The sequence below is a fragment of the Mesocricetus auratus genome, unplaced genomic scaffold, assembly GCF_017639785.1.
Source record: "Mesocricetus auratus isolate SY011 unplaced genomic scaffold, BCM_Maur_2.0 Super-Scaffold_100047, whole genome shotgun sequence".
NCBI classification, from domain to species: Eukaryota; Metazoa; Chordata; class Mammalia; order Rodentia; family Cricetidae; genus Mesocricetus; species Mesocricetus auratus.
The window spans coordinates 3,845,514-3,872,642 of record NW_024429224.1 but is presented as its reverse complement, the minus strand read 5'-3'; the positions used below and the strand labels follow the sequence as shown (position 1 = coordinate 3,872,642).

The 27,129-nt window shown below is 39.9% G+C and overlaps 2 protein-coding genes across 11 annotated transcripts in view; both read left to right on the top strand.

Annotated features, from left to right (window-relative positions):
- Scai (suppressor of cancer cell invasion) overlaps nt 1-17,839 on the top strand; it is a 121,856-nt gene extending 104,017 nt beyond the window's left edge. For 3 of the 4 annotated variants that reach the window (XM_040735715.1, XM_040735717.1, XM_040735716.1), the window contains 4 exons: nt 2,072-2,144; nt 5,765-5,938; nt 6,131-6,231; nt 9,797-17,839. In XM_040735715.1, the coding sequence (XP_040591649.1) occupies nt 2,072-2,144; nt 5,765-5,938; nt 6,131-6,231; nt 9,797-9,943 (495 nt within the window). In that variant the 3' untranslated portion in view covers nt 9,944-17,839. Of the gene's footprint in view, nt 1-2,071; nt 2,145-2,761; nt 2,905-5,764; nt 5,939-6,130; nt 6,232-9,796 lie in introns of those variants that run through there. The other variant, XR_005873206.1, reaches the window with a different exon arrangement.
- Nucleotides 17,840-18,501: 662 nt separating this feature from the next.
- Nucleotides 18,502-27,129, top strand: part of Golga1 (golgin A1) — a 52,637-nt gene continuing 44,009 nt past the window's right edge. For 3 of the 7 annotated variants that reach the window (XM_040735714.1, XM_040735713.1, XM_040735712.1), the window contains exons 1-3: nt 18,513-19,025; nt 19,265-19,313; nt 20,470-20,750. In XM_040735714.1, coding sequence (XP_040591648.1) covers nt 20,616-20,750 — 135 coding nt within the window. In that variant the 5' untranslated portion in view covers nt 18,513-19,025; nt 19,265-19,313; nt 20,470-20,615. Of the gene's footprint in view, nt 19,026-19,264; nt 19,314-20,469; nt 20,751-27,129 lie in introns of all 7 variants that reach the window. The other 4 variants (XM_040735709.1, XR_005873205.1, XM_040735711.1 and 1 more) reach the window with 4 other exon arrangements.

Below are 27,129 nucleotides of genomic sequence, written 5' to 3'. Positions count from 1 at the left end.
TTGGGACATGGAAACTGGAGGATCAGAGGCAGAGCAACCTGGATTATATAAGACCTCACAAAACTTTAAAGACTGACCCTCTAGAGAACTGAAGTCAAGGCCTTTTTTTTCCAAATAATTATTTATTTTTATTTTCTGTGCATTCGTGTTTTGCCTCCATGTATCTCTGTATGAGGCTGTCAGATTCTCAAGTTACAGACAGTTGTGAGCTGCCATGTGGGTGCTGAGAATTGAACCTGGGTCCTCTGGAATTGCAGTAGGTACTCTCAACTGCTGAGCCATCTCTCCAGCCCAAAGTCAAGGCTTTTATTGGAAACTGATCATTAGGGTATCCTCTGCCAGGCAAGGGAATATTGGGGTTCCCCTAAAGCGTCCCATCTGCCCCATCTAGGCAGCATAAGCCTAATCATGTGAGTCTTCCCATGCATCACTTCCAGAAACCAAATAAAGCTAACTTTATAAGCTATCTCAGACCTACTGTAATAACTGCTAAATATTTGTGTGTATGTGCATGTATGTATATAAGGTATGTCAGAGGACAGAATTTGACTAGCAAGCAGAAATAAGAGGCCTTGAGGAAATAAATGATAGTGTTGTCCACTTTAGTACTATCCTGAGCTAGGACCCACAGGCATTTCTGAAATGTGGAATAATGCTGTGGTGGACTTCTTCAGTGCTGGGAATGGAGCCCCGAACTTCATACATGATAGGCAAGATTGGGTGTTTTTTGTTGAGGGTGGTGGTGGGGTTTGTTTGTTTGGAGACTGCTCTTATGGAACCCAGGTGGCCTCAGCTCCTGACCCTTCTACTTCATTTTCCAAGTTCTGAATTGAGAGCATTTCCAGCTTGCATGGCTCTATTGCATTTTTTGAGCTGTTTTTGCTTTTTATGTAGCTAGTATATTAATGTTAGCAATCATAGTAGTGAGGAAGGACTTCCAGGCCACAAAAATAACTTGCTCTATTTTTAGTCACCACTTTTACTGCTTATTTTTTTCATTAGATTTTTTATTGATTTGATGTTCACATATATAGCATGAAATATGGAGACAGCATGTTTTTTTCTAGATGTGAGGAAAAAAATCTCAGTGTTGTACATACAGAAGTCCTGTGTGTTTCCAGGTCACTGTGTTATTTATACGGAGGTCCTATGTGTATGCAGATCCTTTTCTAGACTTTCCCTTTGTTTTTTGGCCACTCTTGTACCAATGCCACACATTTCAGTTACTGACGTCTTTAAGTATACCCTAATATCTGATAGTCATCTTTTTTACTTTCCTGACTAATTTTGCCATGTGGACTTCTGCAGAATATTTTTCTGTTGCAGGGGCCTGGGGGGCGGGGTACCTGTAGCTGTCTTCATTGAGATTGGTTAAAATTCAATGCATTATTATCTTGATACTTTAGAAGGGGTTCATCTGTAAGAGCATAATGCGCCTTTCCATTTGTTTGTCTTTCTTTTTATCCTTTAGAATTTCTAACTTTCTGACTTACTCAGTTTATTCCTAGGAATTATATCTTTTTGTTGTTTCACCAAATAATTTATGTTATTAAAATTGTATCTATTTTAATAGATCTGCCTTTAGAGAAATGATATCCTAAATTATGCAGAATCCTGCATTTGCAGTATGAGTGTCCACTTAGTTCTTGCTGTAATGAGCATGTTGGCATCATCCTGTGTGAGTTGTTGCCATGACATTCAGTAAGGGATGTACCCATTCCCAGAGCCTTTGAGGCTGAAAGCTAGATCTCCTGGAAAATTCACTATGGTGTATCCAGTGGGACCACTGTTTCTAGAGACCCAGATGACCTATACAATTATATATCTGCTGTTACTTGGAAAATCAGTAGTCTGCATAGTGAACTTCAGTGTTTTGGTGGCAATCCTTTTTAGCAAGTTGACATGCATGGTAATGAAACATGAACTGCATATCTGCAACTGATGCTGTTTCTACATCTGCTTGTAAGTTAAAGAGCCCAATCTATACACCAGTTATGTGCATTGAAAAATGACTAGGTAACTGCAGTTTGTCAAGTCTTTAATAAAAGTCTTAAATTCTTATATATTGCAGAATTTCACAAACTTGTTTGGACAGCCACTCGTCTGCTTGCTTTCTCCTACTGCATATCCAAAGGCTTTACAAGGTATGTTCTCGGCGCCTGCTACACCAGTAGGTCAATGAAAGCATCCCATCATGATTACACATGGATGTATGGTTTTTGTGGCAAGTGTCAATCTGAAATACACCTGGAATCCTTGCTGACAATGCTCCCCTGTTGTGCTGTGACTAGAGAATTCAATTCTGAGAAAGAAGTGGTTTGATCTCTTGCTGTTAGAAAGCTCCTAGTTTTTAGATTTAAAAACTGGTTTTGATTTTCGTTGGTTATGTACCTTAGGCATCTTTGAAGACTGTACAATTGCTGGTCTAGGAAACTTCTCAGCCTATGTCTAAGAGTTAGGATACATGAGTTGGCACAACTTTCTTTTCTTGTTTTTTGTTTTTGTCTTTTTCTTTGCATTTTTATCTTGTACTTTTAAAATAAAAATCTCTTCGGAATTCACCAGAAGGACAAATTTGTTTGAGCCATTTCTCCAGTGGCTACAAAGGGAAAGCCTTTTGCCCTTAGTATTTTGTCTCCATCCATTACACATAAAATCTAATTCTAACTCCCAGTCATTTCCTAGGTCAAATGCTAAGTGAAACTTGACACTGTCTTAGCGGTACTTGTCACTGTTTCACTATCTCCCTGACTGTGAATAGTGCTGATGTCTCTCTGTGGGAGATGGCATTTTACTGCTGCTTCTCAGCCTGAAGTCCTGTCTGCTGACATAGTTTGACACAGGAAGTGATGGTCAGCACTTGAATGCCTGAGAGAAGCTGGAGACTTACACCGTTGTTTTAAGGTAAGTTCTGCTGTTTAACAGGGAAATCTTGTAGCAATTGTAAGTTCACGTAAACCAAGCCAAATCCTAAGGGATGGAACTTACCTTCAAACAACGGTAAAATTCTCCTGCTTTGAGGATTTTGCATCCTATTTCTTATTGTTTCTGGAGGAATGTAACCTCTTCCCAATACTAAAGAGTGCTGTCATCATCCTGTTCTAATGTAGTTTTATTTAAAACTACATGATCAAGTGGGTTAATATCAAACTTCAGTTAGAACTTCATTGCACAGCAGAGGAAAGCACAGACTTAAGCATGCCAGCTGAATCTGAGTCCTAGCCTAGCCATTTATTAGCTGTATGACTTTGGAATACTGTTCAGCCATTTTGTGCCTCAGTTAGTTCATCTATCAAATGGAAATAATAACAGTACTTGACCCTGAAGCATTGGGCTAGGTACCTAGAAAGTACTCAGTTTGTGGTGTTAATATGTGTGGTTGTGATTCGTGTCTTTATCATTTATCTGTTTATCTATCTATCTATTTATTTTTGCCCAGCATCCTATCTTTACACTATAAAGCTTAGACTACAAATATTTTTAAAATAAAATTCAGCCACCAGACAGATTGAATATCCTACTATGGAAAACATTTAGAATTTATTCCATTGCATTATTGCTACTGACCTCTACAAAAGGGCTTGGCACTCTGGCCACAAAGCAGTATATGTATTTGATAAGGTTCCTACACTTTTGGTATCTGTAGCGCTATAATTAGTCAAGACATACTTTATTCATCCAGTACAGTTTTTAAGATCTGTTCATCAGCCATTGTGCTAGGCAGTAGGGGACAGTGTTGCTGACACTCCAGTTGCGTTTCTCATACAGACAGTATCTAATGAAAGATAGAGGTGACCAAACAGGAGGAAGCATAAGGGTGCGAGCGACTAACTGCTGCTGACAAATCAGCGTGAAGGAAAGGGGGGTAATGGATGGGAATGGGCCGTGACCACACAGGAAAGTTCCCGCAGAAAAATGTGTTTGTGCCGGGCGGTGGTGGCGCACGCCTTTAATCCCAGCACTCGGGAGGCAGAGGCAGGCGGATCTCTGTGAGTTCGACCAGCCTAGTCTACCGAGTGAGTTCCAGGACAGCCTCCAAAGCCACAGAGAAACCCTGCCTCGGAAAAAAAATGTGTTTGTTATAGCCCGGAGCTATGTATGAGTGCCTATAGCATTTAGAGAAGTTTAAGTAGTGTGTCTGAAGGGATTGTGTGATTGAATGATTAAAAACCCTTTAAAGATTGATATGATTTGAATTGGGAATCTTTGAGTGAAAGATGCTAAACAGAGAATAAAAGAGCATTCAGAGATGAAGACAGAGTTTCTGTTCCTTCCAGTCCCGTGGCCATTAAAATCCTGGAGTCAGATGTAGAGGGAAATGCTGAGAGACCAGAGAGAAGGAACAAACCACCACCACACCTTACCTCCTTAGTGTCTCAGCAGACAAGAGATTGAGTTCCTGTTTCTCCCAGCTTATATCCTGGTTGCGCCCAACTACCTCACTCCCTGTCTGTACAGACCTCCAAACCTCTATGGTTAGCTAGTGGCAAACTACATTCTCTGACCTTCAGACAGGCTTTGTTTGTACAAGTAAGTTGTCACCACACAGAGAGAACAAATTGGACGGGCATTGAGGGAAGTAGCCAGATGACAGTGTTGGGAGCTCAACAGAGACTGAATGCTAATCCACTGATGCTGCAGGACTTGCTGGTAGACTAGGAAACAGAAAGCAAGAAGACAGGAGTCTGTGGCTCAGGTATTGGTAGAAAACCTGAGTCATGATGAGAACCTGCATTAGAAAACTGTAGGGGAAAGCATAGGTTGAATTCAGGGTCTTTCTGAGAATGGAGTTGAATCTAGTCCAGTGCTGTTTAGTAGAAATGTAGGATGAGTTACATACCTAGTGACTATTAACAGTACGCCTTTTCATACTAAGTCTCTGAAGTCTGGGATACTTTCATAGATAATTTGGAGCAGCCAGTTTATGTACAGTAGATCACAGGACAGCACAGAACCAAATCTAGAGAATTCAGCCCAGGTCTTTAACAATTAGGCATCTGTGAACACGAGTAGTAACTAATACTCTAGGAGCTGGTGAGATCAGCAGTATGTAGGCCAAAGAAACAAAATGTTGGCATTGAAGAGCCAGGCAGATTACAGGTATGGTGGCCCATGCCTATAATCCCACACTTGGGAGGTAAAGAGGCAGGGGGATCAGGAGTTCAGGTTTGTCCTTAACTACTTCTTGAGTTCAAGGCCAGCCTAGGCTTCATAAGACCCCATCTCAAAAATGACCTGAGTTGCAGGGAAAGAACAAGGAATCAGAAAACTGGCAGATCAAATGCTCATCAGGTATTTATATCATGATTGCTTGCCATATTCGGATGAAATTGGTTAGTTGGTGTTAAGATAATAAGAAATGTGTTTAAGCCAGATGATGTGGCCCATACCTTTAATACCAGCACTTGGGAGGCAGAGGCAAGCAGATCTCTGTGAGTTCAAGGCCAGCCTGGTGTACAGAGCTAGTTCCAGGATAGTCAGAACTGTTTTGCAGAGAAACCCTGTCTCAAAAAGCCAAAAAGAAAAGAACAGAATTATGTGTACTTATTATTTTATAATTGAAGGAGGCTCAGTGTTTTTATTTTATTCAGAAGGCATTATGCCTAGGATGTGTTTTCAAAGCTTCATGAAGAATTTATATTGTTGAACTGTAATTGATTGATACAGCTTTAATTTTATGTTATTGGTATATTAAAATATCCTTTATGTGTTCACTAACCTTTTGTAAACCTCTTGTCTGTATGAAACATGTTTGTTATTACAGATCAGTCTCAGCGAGGTAGCCTCTTCACCCTCTTTTTGAACAATCCTCTAATGGCCTTCCTATTTGTGTCTGGATTGTCAAGCATGCGTAGAGGCCTGTGGGAAAAGTGTCAAGAATATCTTCGAAAAATCAACCGTGATATTGCCCAGCTACTGACCCATTCACGTTCAATAGGTACCCTGCTAATCTACCTGCACACTTAACAACGCTTGCTGTAGTGGCTAAAATGGTTTCCTACTATCACTTGTTTGGGTTTCTAAAGGTAATTGTCCCAGGTGGGAAGTCATGAAGGCTTTCCTAACTTAGTTCCCTGTTGAAGTATCATTGTTACATTGCTTCCATTCACTGTCACCTTCTCCTTTGCAGATCAGGCCTTTCTCCAGTTTTTTGGAGATGAATTTCTTCGATTGCTTCTCACAAGGTTTGTCTTCTGTTCAGCCACCATGAGGATGCACAAGGCCTTCCGGGTAGGCAGTAAATCATTAAAGATCAAGTTCACCATTTCAGTCCATTATTTCTAGTTATGTACTATATTTTATTTACACTAAATAAAGTTGAACTAGATTCAGAATGATATTCAGAAGAACACATGTGCAGCTTTGAGATGAGCATGGTTATAATCCAGTACTCAGTAGGTTTCCCATTAGGAACATTTTTCATGAGCTGCCTGTTTTCCCAGCACTTGAGATGTAGAGGTCGAAGTCCTCTACTCATTGGCTACCTAATGAGTTTGTGGTCAGCCTGGGATATATGAGACACTTGTCTTTTTTTTTTTTAACTTACTTTACTTGGGAAGACTGTTGTGGATCTTGCCAAATCTCTCCTCAGATGCAGCTGATAATGAGTGTTGTGATCATTTACCTTTTATTAAAATCTTGTACTACTGAGAAACCCTGTCTTGAAAACCAAAAAAATCTCCTTTCAGGACTGGAGAGATAGCTCAGAGGTTAAGAGCATTGACTGTTCTTCCAGAGGTCCTGAGTTCAATTCCCAGCAACCACATGGTGGCTCACAACCATTTGTAATGAGATCTGGTGCCCTCTTCTTGACTGTAGGCACACATAAAGACAAAACACTGTATACATAGAATAAAACCTTGTTGCTACATGGTGGAGGTAGTGGTACATACCTTTAATCCCAATACTCAAGAAACAGAAGCAGGCAGATCACTGAGTTTAAGGCCAGTTGAGTCTAAATAGTGAATTCCAGGACAGCTAGAGCTACACAGGGAAACCCTCTCTCAGAAGAAAAGAAAAAATTTGTTTGCTTTGTTTTCTGTCTAGTATATAAATGGATTTATATTGATTTATTTTAGTTGTGTTCTAAGTGCTGGAGACATAGCTCAATGGTAGAATGCCCCCCTCATATGTACAAGGCCCTGAGTTCAATCAGCAGCAGCACTGGAAAAATTATTTGTATGTATGTATATAAATATGCATACATATGTATATATATTATACATACACATTTGCACACCCAGGTACATGCACATATGTATGTGTATGTATGACATATTGCTGCAATTAAGCCTTGTTATTATAGTGTTTGTTCTTTGGCTTGACTGTGTCTCACTTACCTATTCTGCAAATAATAGACATTTTGGATTATTTCTGGGTGTTTTTTATTGTATAAATGATATAATAGTAGTTGGTGCATACCTTTAATCTCAGTACTTAAGAGGCAGAGTCAGGAGGATCTCTTTGAGTTTGAGCCCAGCCAAGGTGTTTAAAAAACTAAATGTGGCCAGGTAGTAGTGGCACATGTCTGTAATTCCAGCACTTGGAAGAGGCAGAGCAGATCTTTGTGAAGCCAGCCTAGTCTACAGAGTGAGTTCCAGGACAACCAGAGCTATTACTCAAAGAAACCTTGTCTTGAAAAAAAAACCAAAAAATTAAAAATTAATAAATAAATAAAAAAACAATGCAGTCTGCCAGATAGTGGTGGCACTCGACTTTAATCCCAGTACTTAGAAGGCAGAGGTAGGTGGATCTCTGAGTTCTATCTAGTCCAGCCTTGTCAACAGAGCCAGCTAAGGACAGCCAGGTCACACACAGATACCAGAGTGTTTCCTTCCTCACCCTTCGGGTGATTCTACAAGCCACTACATCATAGATCACTACTCATGATAGTTTTACACTGCCTTGTGAACTTGAATGACATTTGATAGGCTCTTATGTAAAGCGATTACTAAGATGGGCACATTTTGTTTCTTTTATCACTGGCATTGTAATTTATAAGTGTCTCGAGAGAGAAGGAAACCATGTGACAGAACTTGAGGTTTTTTTATTGGGGGAATGTAAATGATAAAAGTGGCGAGGGGAGACTGGCCTCTGAGAACAGGAAAGATGAGAGAGGCAGAGAGAGGGGGAGGGAGGCAGAAAGACAGGCAGAGAAGCAGAGAGCAAGGAAGGAAGAGATGGAGGGGGAGAGAGAGAATGAGAGAAAGACGGGAGATGAGCAAGGCCCTTTAAAAGGGAACGTGGTGAATGTGCCCAGGTGGTGCTCTTAGTGGCTGCAACTGAGGGCGTGTCCTGTCAGAACCCCAAGCAGGCCAATGCAGATGCCTGGATACTGACAAGTGGCTTGTTTCTTTTTCATTATTTTTGTTGTTTGTGTTGTTTTGTTTGTGTTTTGCTTACATATGTATATGTGCGCCATATGCATGTCTGGTGCCCACAGCGGCAGATGTCCTGGAACTGGAGTTTTGGATGGTTTTGGGAAACAAGCCCAGGTCCTCTGCAAGAGCAACAAGTGCTCTTAACCGGTTGTCTCTCCAGCTCCACTTAGTTCTTTTTACTTCTGAGCAGTAGTCTACTGTCAATCATCACCTTGGCAGTTATAAGTCATTAGCTAGTGAATGAAACTCTTCAATACAAGTAGAAGAAGAGTCTTCGCAGACATATTTTGTTTTTTTTTTTAATTTTCCACTTACAGAAAAGGTTTTGTTTTAATAGAAGTGTCTTGTTTTATGCTGTCTCACCTACTAGACAGCCACTTAGTTTGTGTCTTGTGTGGCAACACAAGATCTTTCATTTATCTCTTCAAAGATAGTCAATCATGAGGAAACTCAGACGTCTCTCCCTCTGCTCCTCCCTTCAGTCCTCTCCACTAACGTGACCCAGTGTCTCCCATCGTCTCTATTTTGCTTTTCTCTCATGACTTTCTGCCATCTGGTGTGAGTTCACTTTGTACAATGTGTCTTTCACTTCACAACCGCTTGCTCCCTCCCACATTTTGAGTTTTATTGGCAGAAAGTTGTGTGTTCCATTTCTAGAAACTGCAAGACCTTTTCTTAAAGCAGGTCGTTATCACTCCGTGATGAGGTATGAAAGTTGCTTGTATACCCAGCTACACTGGGTGCTGTCAGAGTACATTCTCACCAGCTGGGTGGGATCCAATCTGCATTTACTCATCAGTAATGGTGGTAAAAATCTTTCCATCTGCTTGCTGACTGGCTAGTTTATTATTTGTTTTTGTGGTAGTTTGTTTGCTTTTTAACGATAACAAAAGTTTGAAATGTTCCAGAGATACAACTAATCAGGTTTTCTTTTTTCTTTGGGTTTCTAAGAAATCTAATCTCTTCTAAGTTTACAAAGGTTTTCTCCTAGTTTTTAATTTAGATTTTGTCTTTTCACTCATTTTGATTTCTATTGCATCATTTTTTATTTATGAAATGAGGTTTTTTTTAATTCCATGTGTGGATCTCTGTCAGGATTTGTATGTTTTGTTTTGTTAACGGTATAGAATATTGGGCCTAACAGTCATAGAGGTTAACAAATATTTGTGAAATAATTCAGTATTAGGCTGACCCATCTGAATCTATATTGAGAGGTTAAAATTGTCATTTGTTAGGAATTCAGTACAGAAGTGAACTTGTGATTATACTAGGGCCTAAAAGTCAACCAACAAAAAGCACATATACTAATAATAATAACTGACAAGAGAGGAAAATATTGATCTACACTTTCATACTGTCAAACTGAGTAGTTTCTTCCCATAAGACTGTGACACATGACTTTCCTTATTTACCAGGAAACTCGAAATTACCCAGAATCCTATCCACAACTGCCAAGGGATGAAACTGTGGAGAATCCTCACCTTCAGAAGCATATTTTAGAATTGGCCTCCATTCTGGATGTTCGAAACATCTTCTTTGAGAATTCTATGGACGACTATTAAAACCCTCTTGTTTAACAGTTTTCATCTTCCACAGATTTTAAATGGTGCCGTTTTTAATGTGGTGACAGAGACAGTTACTCGGTTTTTGTGAATTTAGGAACCACCATTTTAAAAGCAAACTGGAAAAACATTCAAACTTTTAGGGTAACTTTTAAGATATAATCTTTCAAGTATTTTGAAGCCTCAATCTTGAAATTTTTATTTTTTGATTTTGACATGAGATACTTACCTCCAACACCTACTCCTACATTCAATTAGGTACTATTGCCTCCCTAAGAAGAATAAATTATTTTTACATAATGAGGACAATCCAGAAGTTATATTTGGACCTTTAAATGTCTGAATTTTGGAAATATCTCACTGTCCATAGTGGTGAGACTTGCCACATGGACTACTGAAAATCAAGAGCAAAACCCTTCTGTAGAGTTTCTTTTCACTCCACACTAATAGGTAGGAAAATAATGTACACAGGGATTTCTTACAGTCACTGAATTTTATTCAATGTTGTCAAATCTTTAGAGTCTGTTTAGGATTGATTTACATTTGGAAATTAAATCTTCAGTGGGGACTGTGAGGTGACAGAGCTCACTTAGAATGTGAATACTACTATCACGAGATTTGTTTGTATATTTTATTTTCTTTGTGGTTTTTGAATGCTGGAAAATACTTTTAAATATTTCAGCCAAAATTCTGCACTGTCTCCAGTAGAATTTCTACATAGACTATTCATTGACAACATCGAGCTTTAAATGGTGTCTTGATGGATTCATTGGTATACTCACTGCACAGTTTCTAATTCTTTTTCCTATTCCAGTTTTCAAGGCTTCGGTACCAGACATACTGTCAGTGTGAGGTGAGGATAACTGGGTGTTAGGAAAGTAAATCATGAGTTGATTTTGCTTTGACACCTTGGAAGTAAGATACTTAAACTCCCTGTGTTATTTTATATTCATGCACAGATTTTTATTATTAATATTTTAAATAGGACTCAGTACATAACCAAGTTTTTTGTGTGTTCTTCCCTCCATTTTGTTTGCAAAACCATAATGTATGGTGGTTTCCTTTCCTAACTCTTGTTCTGGACGGTGGCAACACATGATCATTAGCTGTCTGCCTCTGGTCCAGTCCCTAAGTGCTGTGTCTGCAGCATACACCTTTCTGTTTCCTGTCATCTACAGTGGCCCTGTCTGTTCTGTGTTCAATCCTTTGATGCTAAGCATTAGGACTACTTGTTTCAAAACCAGGAAGTCTGAGTTCTAACCCTGGCTTTCCTGGTGATTAGCATGATGCCCTTTGGCAAGTAGCTTCCTGTGTCTGCTTCTAAGCACTTTTCTGTATGCACAGTGGCTCACCCGAGATCCTAGTCCTGTCTGATCCAAACAGTTGGGAGCCTTGACTCCAAAAATGTTGATTTCTCCCCCATTGCTTCCAGAAAATTTGTGTGTTTTTAGCACTATAACATCCTTTCCATCGTGTTTAATAAGGCTTTTTTAAAAAAAGTCCTAGGTCCTACTTAGATGTTTTGAGACTTAGAGAGATTGTCCTTCCATGATCAGAAATATGTGTGTCTTAGAGATCATAGTGTAAATCCAGATTGTAACAGGGTCCCTTAAACTAATAGTGACGCAATTCCTAAATGATAGTAAAAAATCTAAAGTGGACCAAAACTGAGGCTGTAGCTCAATGGTAGAGCATTTAGCTAATATTCAGAAATCCTGTGTTTGGTCTCCATCATTAGAGTAAAACAAAATTTCAAAAAAGTAAAAGCAATTTTGAGCTGGGTATGTTGATGTGTGTCTATAAGCCTAGTCCATAGGTGACTAAGGCAGGAGGAGTTCAAGGTCAGGGCTAACCTAGACTATATAGCAAAAGTCCATCTCAAAAACAATTGCTAAGAGATCTTGAATCTTTTGAGAGCAAAACTATAGTAGGAAATTTGAAGCTTTTTTAAAAATCTATGAATAGTAGTGGAGCACACCTTTAATCCCAGCACTCAAGAGGCAGCCTGGTCTACAGAGCAAGTTCCAGGACAGCCAGGACTACACAAAGAAACCCTGTCTTGAAAAACAAACAAACAGTCACTGTAAGCCAACTAGGAAGCATCAAACTGCAAGAGACCAGTTACACACAAAGCAAAGTGAAATACACTGGGGTTTTCTTTCAGTATCTATATATTTCTGATATAATGCAGCTATCTTTTCTGTTCTAGAGAAGACAATGCTAAGATGTGATAAGCTGCTGATTATTCAATGACTGAACTTCCAACACTCATCTCTTCTCAGCCCCCCCCCTCCCCAGTAGCTGAGGCTTCTTTCTGTAATGAACAAGAGGGAATGTTTAAGATTTTGTTCTCCCTGTATTAGATATTCAAGCCAGTTAGGATGAGGCTCAATCATAGAGTGCTTGCCTAGCATCTGCAGGACCCTGTGTTTAATTCCCAGTACAATGAATATTCATGCGGGTGAACCATTGACCCCAGCATGTTTTTATTAATTATAAAATCAGATGTTTTCCTTTAGTTTTAGTCAGGATATATATATATATATATATATATATATATATATATATATATATATATATATATATATATATATCCTTTGTATGTAAGTGTTTCCTTCCTAGGAAGTGGTGCTCCCAAAACCTTTCAAAGCACAGAAATGATTGTGTACTTTATATTTTTAACAAAAGTGGAATGTTTCACAGTTTTGGAATTGAGGTCTAATTTGATCTTACTTGAGGTTTTCCTGACTCTGGGTTTGGAGTTGGGTTTGTTTTTCTTCTCCATCATGCAATAGAATTCCCTTAAATGGGTAATGGTACTGAATTTCACTGAAGTCAAGGGAGAAGTCCAAATCAGACACCCGAATCAGTTATTCTTCTCCAAGCTCAGTCAGGGTCTGTGTCTGAGGAGTTTCAACCTAGTTGAAAAGTTTCAGTTATCCATGCAGACTTATAATCACCCAAATAACCAGAGAATATTCTGGACTGGTGACACAGCACCTGCGAACTTGGCCACTGCCAAAATCATCTGTCCACCATATGTGTATATGAGACAATATGAATCTAAGTCTAAATGCCTTGACACTCCTAGTGACTTGGGAGTATTTTCTGTTCTTGTGTTCATTTGGAGGGTTTAAAGAGTAGTTAGGTTGAGGGTTCTTTTTAGAACTTACTTGAAATTCTTATTTTTAATGGCATGTGTATATTTTGTGATGCTAACTGCAATCCATAAACTCTGTGTATATGTGTACATATCTGTAAATATCTTGGTATGCAGTTATGCATTGTGTGTATATTCTATACCCATACCCATTGTGGGCTAAATTTATTTTAGTTCTGTGAGGACATCAGAGTGGCATTGTTCATGCTACTATAATTGTTTTGTGGCTGGATCTCATTCACAGGCCTCAATTTTAAGGGGCTTGTGTTGAGATAAAATGGGCTCCTTTAGAGTTGAAATTAGGATATGAAGATATTAAGAAAAGGCTGCACATTCTCAACTTTATGGTCATCTACAAACTTCAGTTTAAATTGATAAGTTTGCTGGAAACCTGAAAACCTAAGATTGTGAAACTGAGACACCAGCAGGGTCTTACCCTTATTTTTCTTAGCCCATATTTGAGTGTTACTATTGAGTAGAATATTGTTTATATTAGGACCTTTGGGCCTACTGAGAACATTACATTTGAAAATAGGAAATAGCTTTTAAGTAAAAGAAATACATGTTTATCATTTCGATATCTGATGCTAAATTTTAATTTTTGAATTTTTTCCATCTATATGCTCGTTCTCCGTGTGTCTCTGTGAGGCAGAAAGAAGAAGGGGCTAAGGAAGGCCAAACCTCAGTGGGTGCAGAGAGGAGCTGGGTTGTTGATGCGTATGTCTGCTTAAGTAGACTTTTCTTACTGGCATTGCATATCAAAGATGAGTCTGTTCATCTGAGAAAGAAAATGCTCCCAGCAAATTCAGTGCCTCCACTTTCATTCCTGAGCTCTCTGGGAATACTTTTGCTCTACAATTTAACCATATATTTACACTCTAGGGAGATTGTGTAGTATGAAGTGCCAGAGCAGCTAAGGAACCTTAGACTTTCAGTTAAGCACTGTGTGTGTGTGTGTGTGTGTGTGTGTGTGTGTGCGTTTGTGCGTGTGTGTGTGTGTGTGTGCGCGTGTGTGTGTGTGAGCGTTCTGCGTGTGAGCGCCCACACACATGCACTCATTCATAGGGGTACATCTGTAATCCCAGTTCTTGAAAGGAGGTAGGTGAATCAAGAGTTCAAGACCAGCTTCTGCTGCATAGTAAGTTCAGAGACAGAGCATGGGCTACAGGAGACCCTGGCTCAAAAATAATAGAAAGACTTAATGAGGGCAGTAACATTATAGAAAATATGTTCAGTGCCAGTTTATAAATGTTTGGGATATTGCAGAGTAGTATATATTCATGTGTTTATTTGCATGAATGAATATAAAGGATGTTTAAACACACTTCTGTATTGTCACTGAAAAGAGTAAAGTTATTTCTGCATTGTAAAATATAACTGCAAGGCAACTTTCTACTTCATTCTTCAAAAAACCAAACCTCTCTTATTAACATTAAATTGTTTTAAGGAGAAAAATCCGTTCAAATCAATTCTACAACTTCTAAAATTATTTAATTTGCCTCCCCATTGTTAATAAAGCAGCTAGCTTTTCATAACACTTTACAATTATGCTCTTAGTTAGCCTTTTCTTGAAATATACTAACATGCATTAATGTGTTATTTCTGAGAATTCCTTCAAAAAAAATGTTCAGAAGCTGTAATGTTGGTTAAGCAGGTAGTAGATTGTATGTTGAACTAGGGTCTGGTGAGATGGCTCAGCAGTTAAAAGCATCTTTTTTTTTTTTTTTGCTTTTTTGAGACAGACTATGTAGTACTGGCTGTCCTAAGCTGGCCTTGAACCCACAGAAATCCTCCTACCTCTGCCTCCTAAGGGCTAGGATTAAAGTCATACACCATCGTGCCCGATCAAGAGGCCTCTTAAAGAAGACCTGGGTGTCACTACTAACACCACAGGCTGCTCACAGCCTTCAGTTCTAGGGCACCTGACAAGCTCTTCTGGCCTTTGCTAATGCTGCACTCATGTGATGCAGACATATTGCAGGCAAAAGACTCACACGTAAATAGTTATTTTTTAAAGCATAGTAGATAAGGTTGATGTTGCACCTGTAACTTCTGTCCCAGTTACAAAGCTGGTAACTTTGCAGTTGAATAAAATATGAATTGCAGAGAAAACCAAACCTTTTACCCACATTGAATGCTTATGTGCTGATGTTGTATACATAGTCAACTCCAAGTCTTTCATGAATACTGGGACCACTTAATGTAATGAAAATTTAAAAAAAAACTGATTCATCATCCTTAGACTAGGCCTTCCAAACATAAATCTATACTTAACCCCATTTCCCCTGAGTGCTGAGCACAAGAAGTTAATTTTCAATATGGTTTGTATTTAATGCAGTATGATTTATGTGTGGATGGGATAATCGCCTGCTTGTAAGAAAGCAATGATACAGGGGAACATGTGACTAGGTAAGCTTAAATGAATTAAACATAACTAATGTGGTACCATAGAAGTATTTTCTTTGGAGTTCTATAACTGTTTTCTTGGGTGAAAATCAGTATAGAATTCCATTTTACACAACACTGGAACACCATTTCACATTTCACATTTCTTTCTGTGATTTTAAATTTTGTTTTACCTTAGCAGACTACTCAAAGCAGTGGTTTTACGTTGTTTTGTTTTGCTTCACATATTGTGACAGTAGATTTGGAGAATTAAAAACAATTTAAAGTACATTGCATTGTACAGATTTGCTTACAAACTCAATCTGAATTTGGTCACAGACAATTCTAGCCTATATCCTAAGACAACCATCTTTTTAGATGTAGTATTGTTTGTGGCAGTATCACTAATTTCAAATTTCAGGCTTTATTTTTCTCAGAGGCTTATGAAATGAAAATTAATGGACTGAGTTACATCACTTTCAAATTAAAGAAAGGAATTATGGCTAGTTAGAGGTCTGCAGTGCAAGATATATTATCATTGTTTTGTTTTGTTTCGTTTTGTTTTGAGCTGAGGACTGAACCCAAGTCCTTGCGCTCCAACACTGAACTAAATACCCAACCCCTTATCAGTTTTTTGTTTTGTTTTGTTTACCTCATTTAAAACTGCCATGACTGTCCACTGGTCTCTGGTTCAAAACATTATAATTTGAACCATGAATTTTAACATGAAACCAGCATATAGCCATTATAGCTGGGTAATGGTGGCACACAACCTTTAATCCCAGCATTCAGAAGGCAGAGGACAACCAGGGCTACACAGAGAAACCCTGTCTTGAAACTTCCCCCTCCCAAAACCATGATAAAATGTCAAATGATGTTACCACTTTCCCCAGTAAACATTACTGAATCAGAGTAATGCCACTGTAGTCTTCAAAATTGTATCTCCGGTTCTCTTTTTAATGCCTTTAATTTTAATGATCCTTGATCTTTAACTGGAGTACTGTATGCTATGGGATTCTTACGATTGAGGCAGAAAGGTCTTACATACAAAGAAATGCAGATAAGTGTCCTAACATATTCTTAGTAGAGATTACAAGGGAAGGAACTTCCCCAGATAAGTTACTCTCACGTGTAGCACCAATATAAGTAGTAGTTGCATTTGTCACTGAATCACATGTAGTTAGAAATTATTTTACATTGCTGTAAAGATTAGTATAATTTCACAGAACTTTGTTATTTCCTGAGCAGTTTCCACTTTAAGACTGTTAATTAGCCTGTTCAAAGTATCACTAAAGGTTAATTTAATCAAGTAAAAAATTTTCAAAGTTGTTTGATCTTCTTTACCCTAAAAATAATGGTGAAACTATTGTCTACTTTGTTAGTCAGAAATGCACTTGTTGAAATCATAGCAAAAAATATACTTGACTTACTAGTAGTATGAAACACTTTATTAAAAACATGTGCTTGTCTGTAACTGAAATGTTATAGAATTGTAACACGTAGGGATTATAGAGTTATATTTCTTAGCTCTCAGAGATTGAAGCACAATTTTCATGTAACAATTCTTATCCAAGTGCTCTCTGTCATGCAAATAACAAAGCTAACAGGTTGTCTGTCTAGTTGTTTACAGATCACTATCATCCTTGAGACAGTTTTGTTCATTTGTATTAAAATTGGGTATTGTGAGTTAATACTTTAAAATAAATCTGTCAGTCAGCTAGCTCTGTTATACAGTAAACTGTTGGATTCACAAAATTTATGTGTTGGTGGTTAAGTTCTGAAGAGACTATAGTGACTAAGGGGGAAATTATAGTATCATTTGACTTGAATATTTGTGTTATTGTAAAAGTCTTGTCTGTTGGTGTTTCTAAATTGCTTAAACCATACAGTCTATTAGGTTTTTTGTTTTGTTCTTTTCCAGCAGTCATTTTCTGCTTTTGTCTGTTATAATTAACATTTTATAGACCTTAGATATTGGCAAGTTCTTGAACACATTCATAAAGGATGGGAGCCGTTCACGTCTTCACTCCGTGAATCTCAGAGTAAATACTGTGACTCTGCAGGGCAGGTTCTGTAGACATGGCAATGCACGTTCCTGTTACACAGTGCCTGTCACTGAAGGCACTTAAACACTAGCAGATGGAAAGTAAATGTTGTTTTGATGTTTGTTAAATAACAAGATTACACAATATTTGGTTTTTGTGGTCAGTGTAATAAAGAACTTTGCATTGATAAATACTCTAGGAATGTGTATACATTCAAGTGTGAACTCTTGTAAATGAATTTTGTATCTTGAATCACGTATATATTAAGTGTATCATTAATATAAAAATAAACATTATTTGCTTAAAGTTTGTGTATTTTAGTATTATTGATAGCAGTTTCCTTGCTAGGGGTTATATACCTCAGGCGGTTTTAGCTGTCTTGAGTTAGCGAATCACGCGTATAACGCTACTTTTGTAGACTTGAGAGTACTGATTTTGCTTTATCCCTGCCTGGTGGCTACAACCAAAACATGGAGAAGTGTAAGAATAGATGAAATCAACAAACCCTGGACTGGTGTTGCTTCTGGGACAGGAGTGAAGTTCCTTTAATATAGAACGCTTGACTTGGAATTGAGGAATATAGAAGTCTTGGGCAGCAAGGATAATGAGGTTCTAGAAACTTCTTTCGGTTGTATGAAATGTATGATCAACAGGAACTCCGGCTCGCAATGTTACAAGGTGCGCGGTTCCTGCAGCCGAAAGGCTGGCCCTCGAGTACTGCCTGCCCCGGGGTTCCTCCCACTTCAGAAGCGGAGTTCTCGGCGGTGGGAGGCAGCCGGGTGCGACCGACGGCCCTGCACTTGGTGAGGTGGCAGTGGCGAGCAGCCAAGGCAGGAGCGCCCGCTCCAGCTACCGTTCCAGCCCAACGGCCGGGAGCCTCCGCCGCGCGTGCCTGGCTCGCGCATGCGCGAGCGGAGAACGCCGCTGACGCACAACCACTTCCGGCGCGCGGCAAACGTGTGGTTCCGTGCTGGCGCTCGGCTCGCCGGCCGGAGGTGGGAGCTGGTGACGCTCTGTGGGCCCTGGAGAGTCCACGGAGGCGGGGCTGCGCCGGCTTCTCCCAAAGCAGCAAGTGCGCAGCCGGAGCCCCGGGAAGCAAGTAGGCCTCCCTCCCGCGGCCTCGGGAAGCCCGCCGCCCGGCGGGGACGCGCTGGAGCCCGGCCTCGGAGTGGGGGCGGAGCTGGAAAGCTCGGGGGGTCGGGGTGGGGGCGGAAGCGGCCCCCTTGGCCTGGGGATCCAGCCGCCCTGCGACCTTAGTTAAGTAACCACTCCTTTCTGGGGCGCAACCTTCCTGTTGTCAAACAGACTGGGTCCCTCCCTGGGTTGACAGCCCTATCGAGGACACGGCTCCGGAGCGAGCCAGAGGAAGTGGGTTCAAAATCGCGGTGACCGGCGCCTCTGGACCCTAAGCATCTCCTGAACTTTGCTGTCTTTTGCTCCAGCGACTTAGTGAGAGTTAAGACTCAGGGACCAGACTACCAGGTCTGACAAGGTAAATACTATGTGAAAATCCGCTGAGAAATACTGTCCATGGGAAGCCTTCAACTAATTCAAGCTGTTTTGCTCAGGACTCCTAGGAAGAAATGAATGTAGGCTTGTAAGTGAAATTCAGGCTGTTCTCAGGGACTGAGGGGCATCCTCTTGACAGTAGTGACAAGGTGTTTGCCATTTAAGTCATCCCTGCCCCTCTTCTTTCGATATCCAACCCATTTTATCTTTGTTTTCACTCAGGACAGTGACTTTGACCTCCAGAATGTTTTAAATATAGTAGATAAGACAGGTGAGTACAATCGTTTACAGATAATGGGGATAAAGTTTTTGAAGGATTAATGGATAATCTGACTTAATGGATAATCTGAAGTGGTAATGAATCATCTGTCATCTTAGAGCAAAGTGTATCCTTTACAAGACGCAAAAGTTAAGATTGAAACAGAACGGTAGAAGTTTCCTTTGTACCGGACAATGGTGGCACACGCCTTTAATCCCAGCACTCTGGAGGCAGAGGCAGGTGGATCGCTGTGAGTTCGAGACCAGCCTGGTCTACAGAGTGAGTTCCAGGACAGCCTCCAAAGCCACTGAGAAACCCTGTCTTGGAAAAAAAAAAAAAGTTTGCTTCATTTTTGAAACAAGATCTCATCATACCTCCCTGGCTGGGCTGGAACTTGCTATGTAGACCAGACTGGCCTTGAACTCACAGAGACCTTTCTGCCTCTGCTGGAATTAAAGGCCTGCACACCACATTTGGCCCAGTAGTGTTTTATATACTACTGACAAAAAAAATTGAATCTAATATTAAATATCTTATGGGAAGAAAAGAAATTGTGGCATGAAGTAATATTATGAAGCACATTTCCACACAGATATGGAAAGTTAGACTATCTGATGCCCATTTTGAGTCCAGGTTTCTTGGGTTTTTAGTTTTGTTTTTCTGTGTTGTGACTTTTTTTCCCTCTAGGAGGAAGCGCCTAATTGAAAACCAGGGGTTGCATTATTTGCATGTTTTGTAGCTTTTTACTTTTGTGTCTTTGACTTAAAGAGAAAAAAACACTAATTCTTAGTAAACATTGTTAGAAGAAAGATTCAAAAGCATTAAGTCATGATTACATGATGTTGGTCTGGGAAATTTTACTATGTGCCTTATGCAATTGCTAGCCTAGTATACAAAATCAAAAAGTTGAAATCTATGAGTCAGAGGGTTCTGTCTTCAGATACCACCCCTGTGACTTAGCTATACAGTCCTAGGCATTTTATTGTGCCTCGCAGACCAGTTGTTCTTACCCATATATGCAAGTAAAGCACCTGAGTGCTTTTTAAGTGTTTAATAATTGTGTTCTATTATACGTGTGTATACTTATTATGAAATCTGAAGCTTAACATGAGGATGGGAAGTCTTTCCAGTGTTTAACTTGGAGTTATCTCTTTCATCTGATTTATAGATACTGTGTTACCAATTCTTTGGCCTGCATTTAAATGGGATGCAGCTAGACTAGAGGCCTGAAACTTTATAGGTACTTGTGTCTTTGTTTCATTCACTGAGAAGTTCAGGGGTTATTTCCCCCTGCAAGATAGCCACACAGCAAAAATGTTCGCAAAACTAAAGAAGAAAATTGCAGAAGAGACTGCTGTTGCTCAGAGGCCAGGAGGCTCCACTAGAATCCCACGGTCTGTGAGCAAGGAGTCTGTGGCCTCTATGGGAGCCGACTCAGGAGATGACTTTGTAAGTATCTTCTTGCTGTGAATATGAAGTCTGTATATACTTTTTAAATATTATTGCAAGAAATCTTTCCAGTAAAAGTTTTTTTTTTTGAGACAATATTTCTCTCAGTGTGGCCCTGACTGTCCTAGAACTTGTCCTGTAGACTAGACTGGCCTTGAACTCAGAGATCCTCCTGCGTCTGCCTCTCAAGTGCTGGGATTAAAGGAATGTACCACACCACCCAGCTTCATTTTCCATTCTTACTAGCATATGGTTTATTTGTCTGTTTTCCCTTATGTATCTTGTTCGTTACTTTTTTTTCTGTTTTTCTGTTTATATAACTTGTGCCTTTTTTGTTTTGTTTGTTTTTGCTTTAGTCTGTTAAAAGGCATACTGTGCCTGGTATGATGGCATACACCTATAATAGCAGCACTCCAGAGGCAGGCAGATCTCTGAATTTGAGTTCAGCCTCGTCTACAGTGCTAGGTCCAGGACAACCAGGGCTACACAGAAAAACCTTGCCTTGAAAAAAACCCTTCCTCTTCAGGCACATACACTTTCATTGTTGCTTAACAAGGTCTGTGAATTGTCCTAAGTTAGCCAGAGTGCAGTTTTTTTGGGAAAGTTGCAGGAAAATTATTTCTAGTGGATTCAGTATTCCATGTTGTTTGTAAAGTAAGTGTGTGTGTGTGTGTGTATGTGTGTGTGTGTGTGTGTGTGTGTGTGCGCGCTTAGTAAGACTTCACAATAAAGGTGCTTCTTTATCAGGACAGGGTCATGTTTAAGGACTAAACTGAGTTAAATGACTCTTTAAGGGTTTATAGTGCTTGATGTATATTCTTATATATGAATGTATATAGCATAAAAGCAGGCTTCATATCCAGCTCTACAAGAAAAGAAACCGTGGAAAGAGCAACATGTGTAAAGTGTAAGTCATGAAGTACTTACTGTTGAAGCCACTTACATGCTACTTCCAAATCCCTTACACACTGCCAGATAGGCTGGATCCTAAATTGTGTGTTGATTATTCATTTGCTTTTTAAAATATCTTAACACTTTAAGCTCATAAATAATATATTACTTAAAACTTTATTTTTGAACTTTATGAAAATGGTATGCCATACTCTTCTTGAGCTTACCTTTTTTTTTAACTTAACATTTTCCTAAAATGTATCTGTTCCCTTAATCTATTGCTCATGTATTTATACCATTGCTAAAATTCCAACACTTGAAAAGACTGATGGACATTTGAATTGTTTCCATGGTCAGCTGAATCTTCCTTCTCTTTTCTTCGTCTGCTTGAATTCAGGTCATATTACATGGCAGAAGCTGTTAGATTTTTGGAATGGAGCAATACAATTACAAGAGCAAGATTATCATTGTCTCCTGTAATTAACAGGAAATAGGAGTAATTATCGATTGCCTAGCTAGCGAAATTATTTTAACAATGAGTTCTGAAGCAGAAGGACCTGCTTTCCCTTCATCTTGATGATATTAAGTCTCTCATCTAGAGTGTGTTGCAGACATAAAGTGGACTTGAGTTTAGGGACTCCTTAGCTTTCAGACTTTTCCAGTAATCTATTTGAATTTAAGTAATTACATAGTCTGACCCTCATTCTCTATCTCTGAACCCTTCTGTCCAACTGAATATATTTCTCTAAATAGACATTCTCCCTGTGACATCTCAGATACAAAATGCACAAATTCAATTCCTTAACTTCATCTCTAAATGTGCATCTCATCCTCCCAAGTCCTTAACAGAAGCCATAAAGGCTTTTGAGATCCTTCTCTCCTTTGACTTCTCAGTACCTTATCAGATAACAAGTACTTTGGATTCCATTTCCCAAATCTCTCTGAAACATACCTCTCCACCCAATCAGCTAGTGAACTTATTCGTGTTTTCCTCTTATCCCAGGCTGCCCTCTTTTCCTGGATAAAGGTCACCAGTCTGGGTGACCTGCCTTCAATAGCTCAATGCTTAAAGCTCTCTAACTTTCTCCTCATTTTCAGGAATTCATTATTGTGGTCCATAAACTGATGGATTCAGCACAGTTTACCTGCTTGACTTCATCTCTCTCTACTTTCTTATACCCTGTGCTAGATCCATATTCAATTTATCAAACACCCTGAAATAGACTTCATTGCTTCCTGCCTATAAATGTTTGCCTATGCTATTTAATCTGTAGAATGTCTGATGTCTCTCTTTCATACCTGGGTTCCTCTGAAAGATTCTTGGCCTTCTTTCATAGGCTCTCCTCACATATCTCTTGAGAGAGCCCTTTGATGCATATTTCCTCTTTCCTTAGTAGTAGCATCTGCTACTCAGAATTACTAGTGCTAACTCATTTGATGGTCTTCACTAAACTAGGCATTCCATGAAAGGCAATAAAGTGAAGCACTTAGTAACTCACAGAGGTCAGTTACAGGACCAAAACCTGAGTTATATTTCTTATCTTCTGAAACATTGTCTCACTATGTAGCCATAGGTAGCATGGAACCCACTCTGTAGGCCAGGTTGGCCCTAGTTGCATGGAGATCTTGCCTCTGCTTCACAGGGGCTAGGATTAAAGGCATGTGACTCCATGCCAAGCTGAATTAGATTTCTTGGTGCGTTGTTACTGTGACAGTGGACAGCTTCCTTCAGTCTTCTTTGTGCAGTTCCCATATCTGTGAAGCAAGAATAGAAACAGCGTCTATCTTTATTAAAGCCTGTGCCAGCGATGTCTCAAGTCATCCCCTAGGCTGGGTGACATGCCAGGAGTGCTCAGTGTTCTAGTGCTTGCCCAGCATGCACAGAGCCTGGACTGCATTCTCAGTCCCATGAAAACAGAAATCCTGTAGTACCCAGTTCTTAGTGAGTATTTATTTCATAACCAGCTTCTGTTGTAGCTGCTGTTTAGAAGCCTGCTTCACCACTGTTCCTAACATTTAGCACAGTGCTGAAACCTAGGGTATCTCATTCACAGTAATTACCAAAGCCACTTGTTGTGTTTATGTCCCTCACGATTCGCCACTGTTTCAAATTAGGAGGTAGGACTTTTGAGAGGGAATTAAGTCAGGAGCCCTGGTATTTAGGGTTAGTGCCCTTATAAATCTCTACCATACAGGCTAAGGCTAAAAGGTGCCCATCTGTGAACCAAACACTAAACTCTCCCTGGGCCTTGATCTTAGATTTCTCAGACTTCACGACTGAGAAGTCCATTTCTGCCATCTACAAGCTATGCATGCATGGTATCAGTTACAGCAGCCTAAACAGAGAAGACAGCTAGTAGAAGATGGTACTTAACAGGGAAGAGTGTGGCAGCTTCTGCTGGGGCCTGACAGGTTCAGCTGTGTGTACCTCATACAGCTCTGTGAGCTCAGTCATCGTCACTGTCACAGTTTGCCCATGAGGAAGACAGTGTACAAGGCAGTTGGGTAATCCACTCAGGTTCTTGCAGCTAAGTGGTGAAATAGGTTGAATCTAGGTGCTGTGACTCTGTAGACTTACCCGTCCTGGATATTGAGCCCCAGGTTAAGACTCACTGGCAAAGCACTTTCCTGGCATAAGTGGGTCCCTAGATTCAATCCCTAGTACAGAATTTCTTTTTAAAACCCTATGTTTCTAGGTTTACTCAGAACCAGATGAAAAAAGAAAGACACTGACTCCCAATAAATATTGAATGGCAAGTAGCTGAACAGTTAAATAAATGCTTTAAATGGTTTGTGAATTGTTCAAATACCTATAAACCATCTTGGGGATGAAATGAGAGAACATTATGAAAGACTGGGTATTATTATTGTTTTAAATTTTGTTTGATATGGTAACAGGATTCTGCATAAGTAAAAAAAAATACCATTCTTTAGAAATGTGCATCAGAGTTCAGAATGAAAGGTCCTTATGTCTGATGTTTGAACCTTGGCAAAATAAGAATTGAAGCAGCAAATGTGAGAAAAACAACCCTACACTTGAGAAGCAAATAGGAAATGACCTCTAGGCCACTCTCCCTACTTTGCTGTTCTTGAAAACTTGTCAGAGTGACACCTACATATAATCCTAGCATTTGGAAGGGTGAGGAAGGGAGATCTCACGTTCAAAGCCATACTAGTCTACATTAGGAAAATATTTTCTCCAAAAAAAAGTAAGAAGATTTTCTTTTACTATTTTAAATTTTGTTTATTTACCTCCACATGTGTGTGGTATGTGCATATGCATGCACATATATATGCATGTACATTCACTTGTGCAAGCATATGTGAAGGCCAGAGGTCAACTTTGGGAATCTTCCTCTATTGATCCCTACCCTTTTTGATGTAGTATGTGTTTGTGTATGCATGTGGGTGCCTAGGAGGAAGGCAATGGGTGTCTTCCTCTTGTTCTCTGACTTCATTCAGAATGGGTCTCTCACTCAGTAAGAAGGCCCTTTGGGTTATGCAGGCTAGCCAGGGAGTTCTTGGAATCCACTTGTCTCCACCCTCCTCCCCCAACACTGGGATTCAAGTATGTAGACATGCTTGGCTTTTTATCTAGATGCTGGGAAATTCAGTTTGGGCCCTCATGCTTTCCTGGCAAGGACTTATATCCACTAAACAAGGAGGTCACCATTTTGCTGTAGTGTGTGCCTGTCTTCTTCCTCCTACTGGGGTTATAGGAGTGCAGCACCATAGCTGGCCTTTATGTGGGTGCTGCGGATCCAAACTGAGTCTTTGTACAAGCACTTTATCTACTGAACCATGTCCTAGCCCCAATTTTTAAAAAATATTTTGTAAGTAACTTGCCAATTAGCAGATTTCCTTACGACATTTTCCTACATGCTTGCTTTTGTCTTACTAGTCCCATCCCATCCCTACTTTCCTTCATCTCACTGTTCTCCATCAGAAATGATGGTGGTGGTGGTGGTGGTGGTGGTAAAAAGGCAAGAGTCAGGGAGGCAGGAGGGCTGGAGAGATGGTTCAGCGGTTAAGAGCCCTCACTGCTCTTCCAGAGGTCCTGAGTTCAATTCCCAGCAACCACATGGTGGCTCACAACCATCTAGAATGAGATCTGGTGCCCTCTGCTGAACTGCAGCCATACATGCAGGCAGAACACTGTATACATAATGAATAAATAAATCTTAAAAAAAAAAAAAGAAAGGTAAGAGTCTATATCTAAGCTGGTCGGTTGGCTTAGTGGGTAAAGGCACTTGCTGTCCAGCCTGACAACATGAGTTTGATCCCAGAACACATGTGGTAGACAAGAACCAACTACTGCAAATTGTCCTCTGACTCCACACAAATGTACACACATATATACAAACAAATAAATGAATACAAAAAAAAGCATAACAGCTAGACATGGTGACTTATGCCTGTAATCCCAGGATGCAGGAGGCTGAGATAGTAATATAACCAAGTTCAAGACAAGCCTGAACTACAGAATGAGACCTTGTCTCAAAAACAGTAAAAAAAAAAAAAAAAAAAAAAAAGTTGGGGTCTCTGGAGAGATGGCTCAGTGGTTAAGAGCACTGACTGCTCTTCCAGAGGAGCGGAGTTCAATTCCCAGCACCCACATGGCAGCTCACAGCTGTCTGTAACTCCAGTTCCAGCAGATCTGGCATCCTTACACAGACATATATGCAGGCAAAACATGAATGCACATAAAATAAAAATAAATAATTTTAAAAAAGAAATTGGGGCTGGAGAGATGGCTTGACAGTTAAGAGCACTGGCTGCTCTTCCAAAGGACCCAGGTTCAATTCCCAGCACCCACATGGCAGCTCACAACTGTCTGTAACTCCTGTTCCAGGGGATTCAACAGCCTCACATGGACATGCATGCAGATAAATCACCAATGCACATAAAACAAAAATAAATAATTAAATAAAAAGACACTACCACCAAGAAAGCAAGTTATATCTTAGCAATAATAAGTGATATCCAAAGTAATAGTAGTGGTGCCCATAAATGCTTATGTTTGGGGGCTTTTTTGTTGTTTAAAGGACAGGATTTTACCAAGGTACCCGGGCTGGCCACTAACTGAGATATACCTCCACTGCTTTTTCAGTGGCATTTAAAGGCCTGTGCCACTATGCCTGGCTTCCCCTAAGTAAGGTAGGTGTGTGTGTGTGTGTGTGTGTGTGTGTGTGTGTGTGTGTCTGTGTGTCTCTGTGTCTCTGTGTCTCTGTGTGTGTGTGTGTGTGTGTGTCCTGGAATATCCTGTGTAGACCATGCTACCTTCAAACTCAGTGCTGGGATTAAAAATCTGCAACACCCAACTTTCCATAAATTTTAATGTAATTGACTTTTAAAGGGGAAATGGATTGCTATTCATGTATTATTGGGTACATAGATGTCTTCTGTGGAAGTCTGGTGCATTTCAGGTTTGGAGTAATAACCCTTTGTTTTGTGAATGGGGTTACTGCAACTCTGTCAGCACAGGACA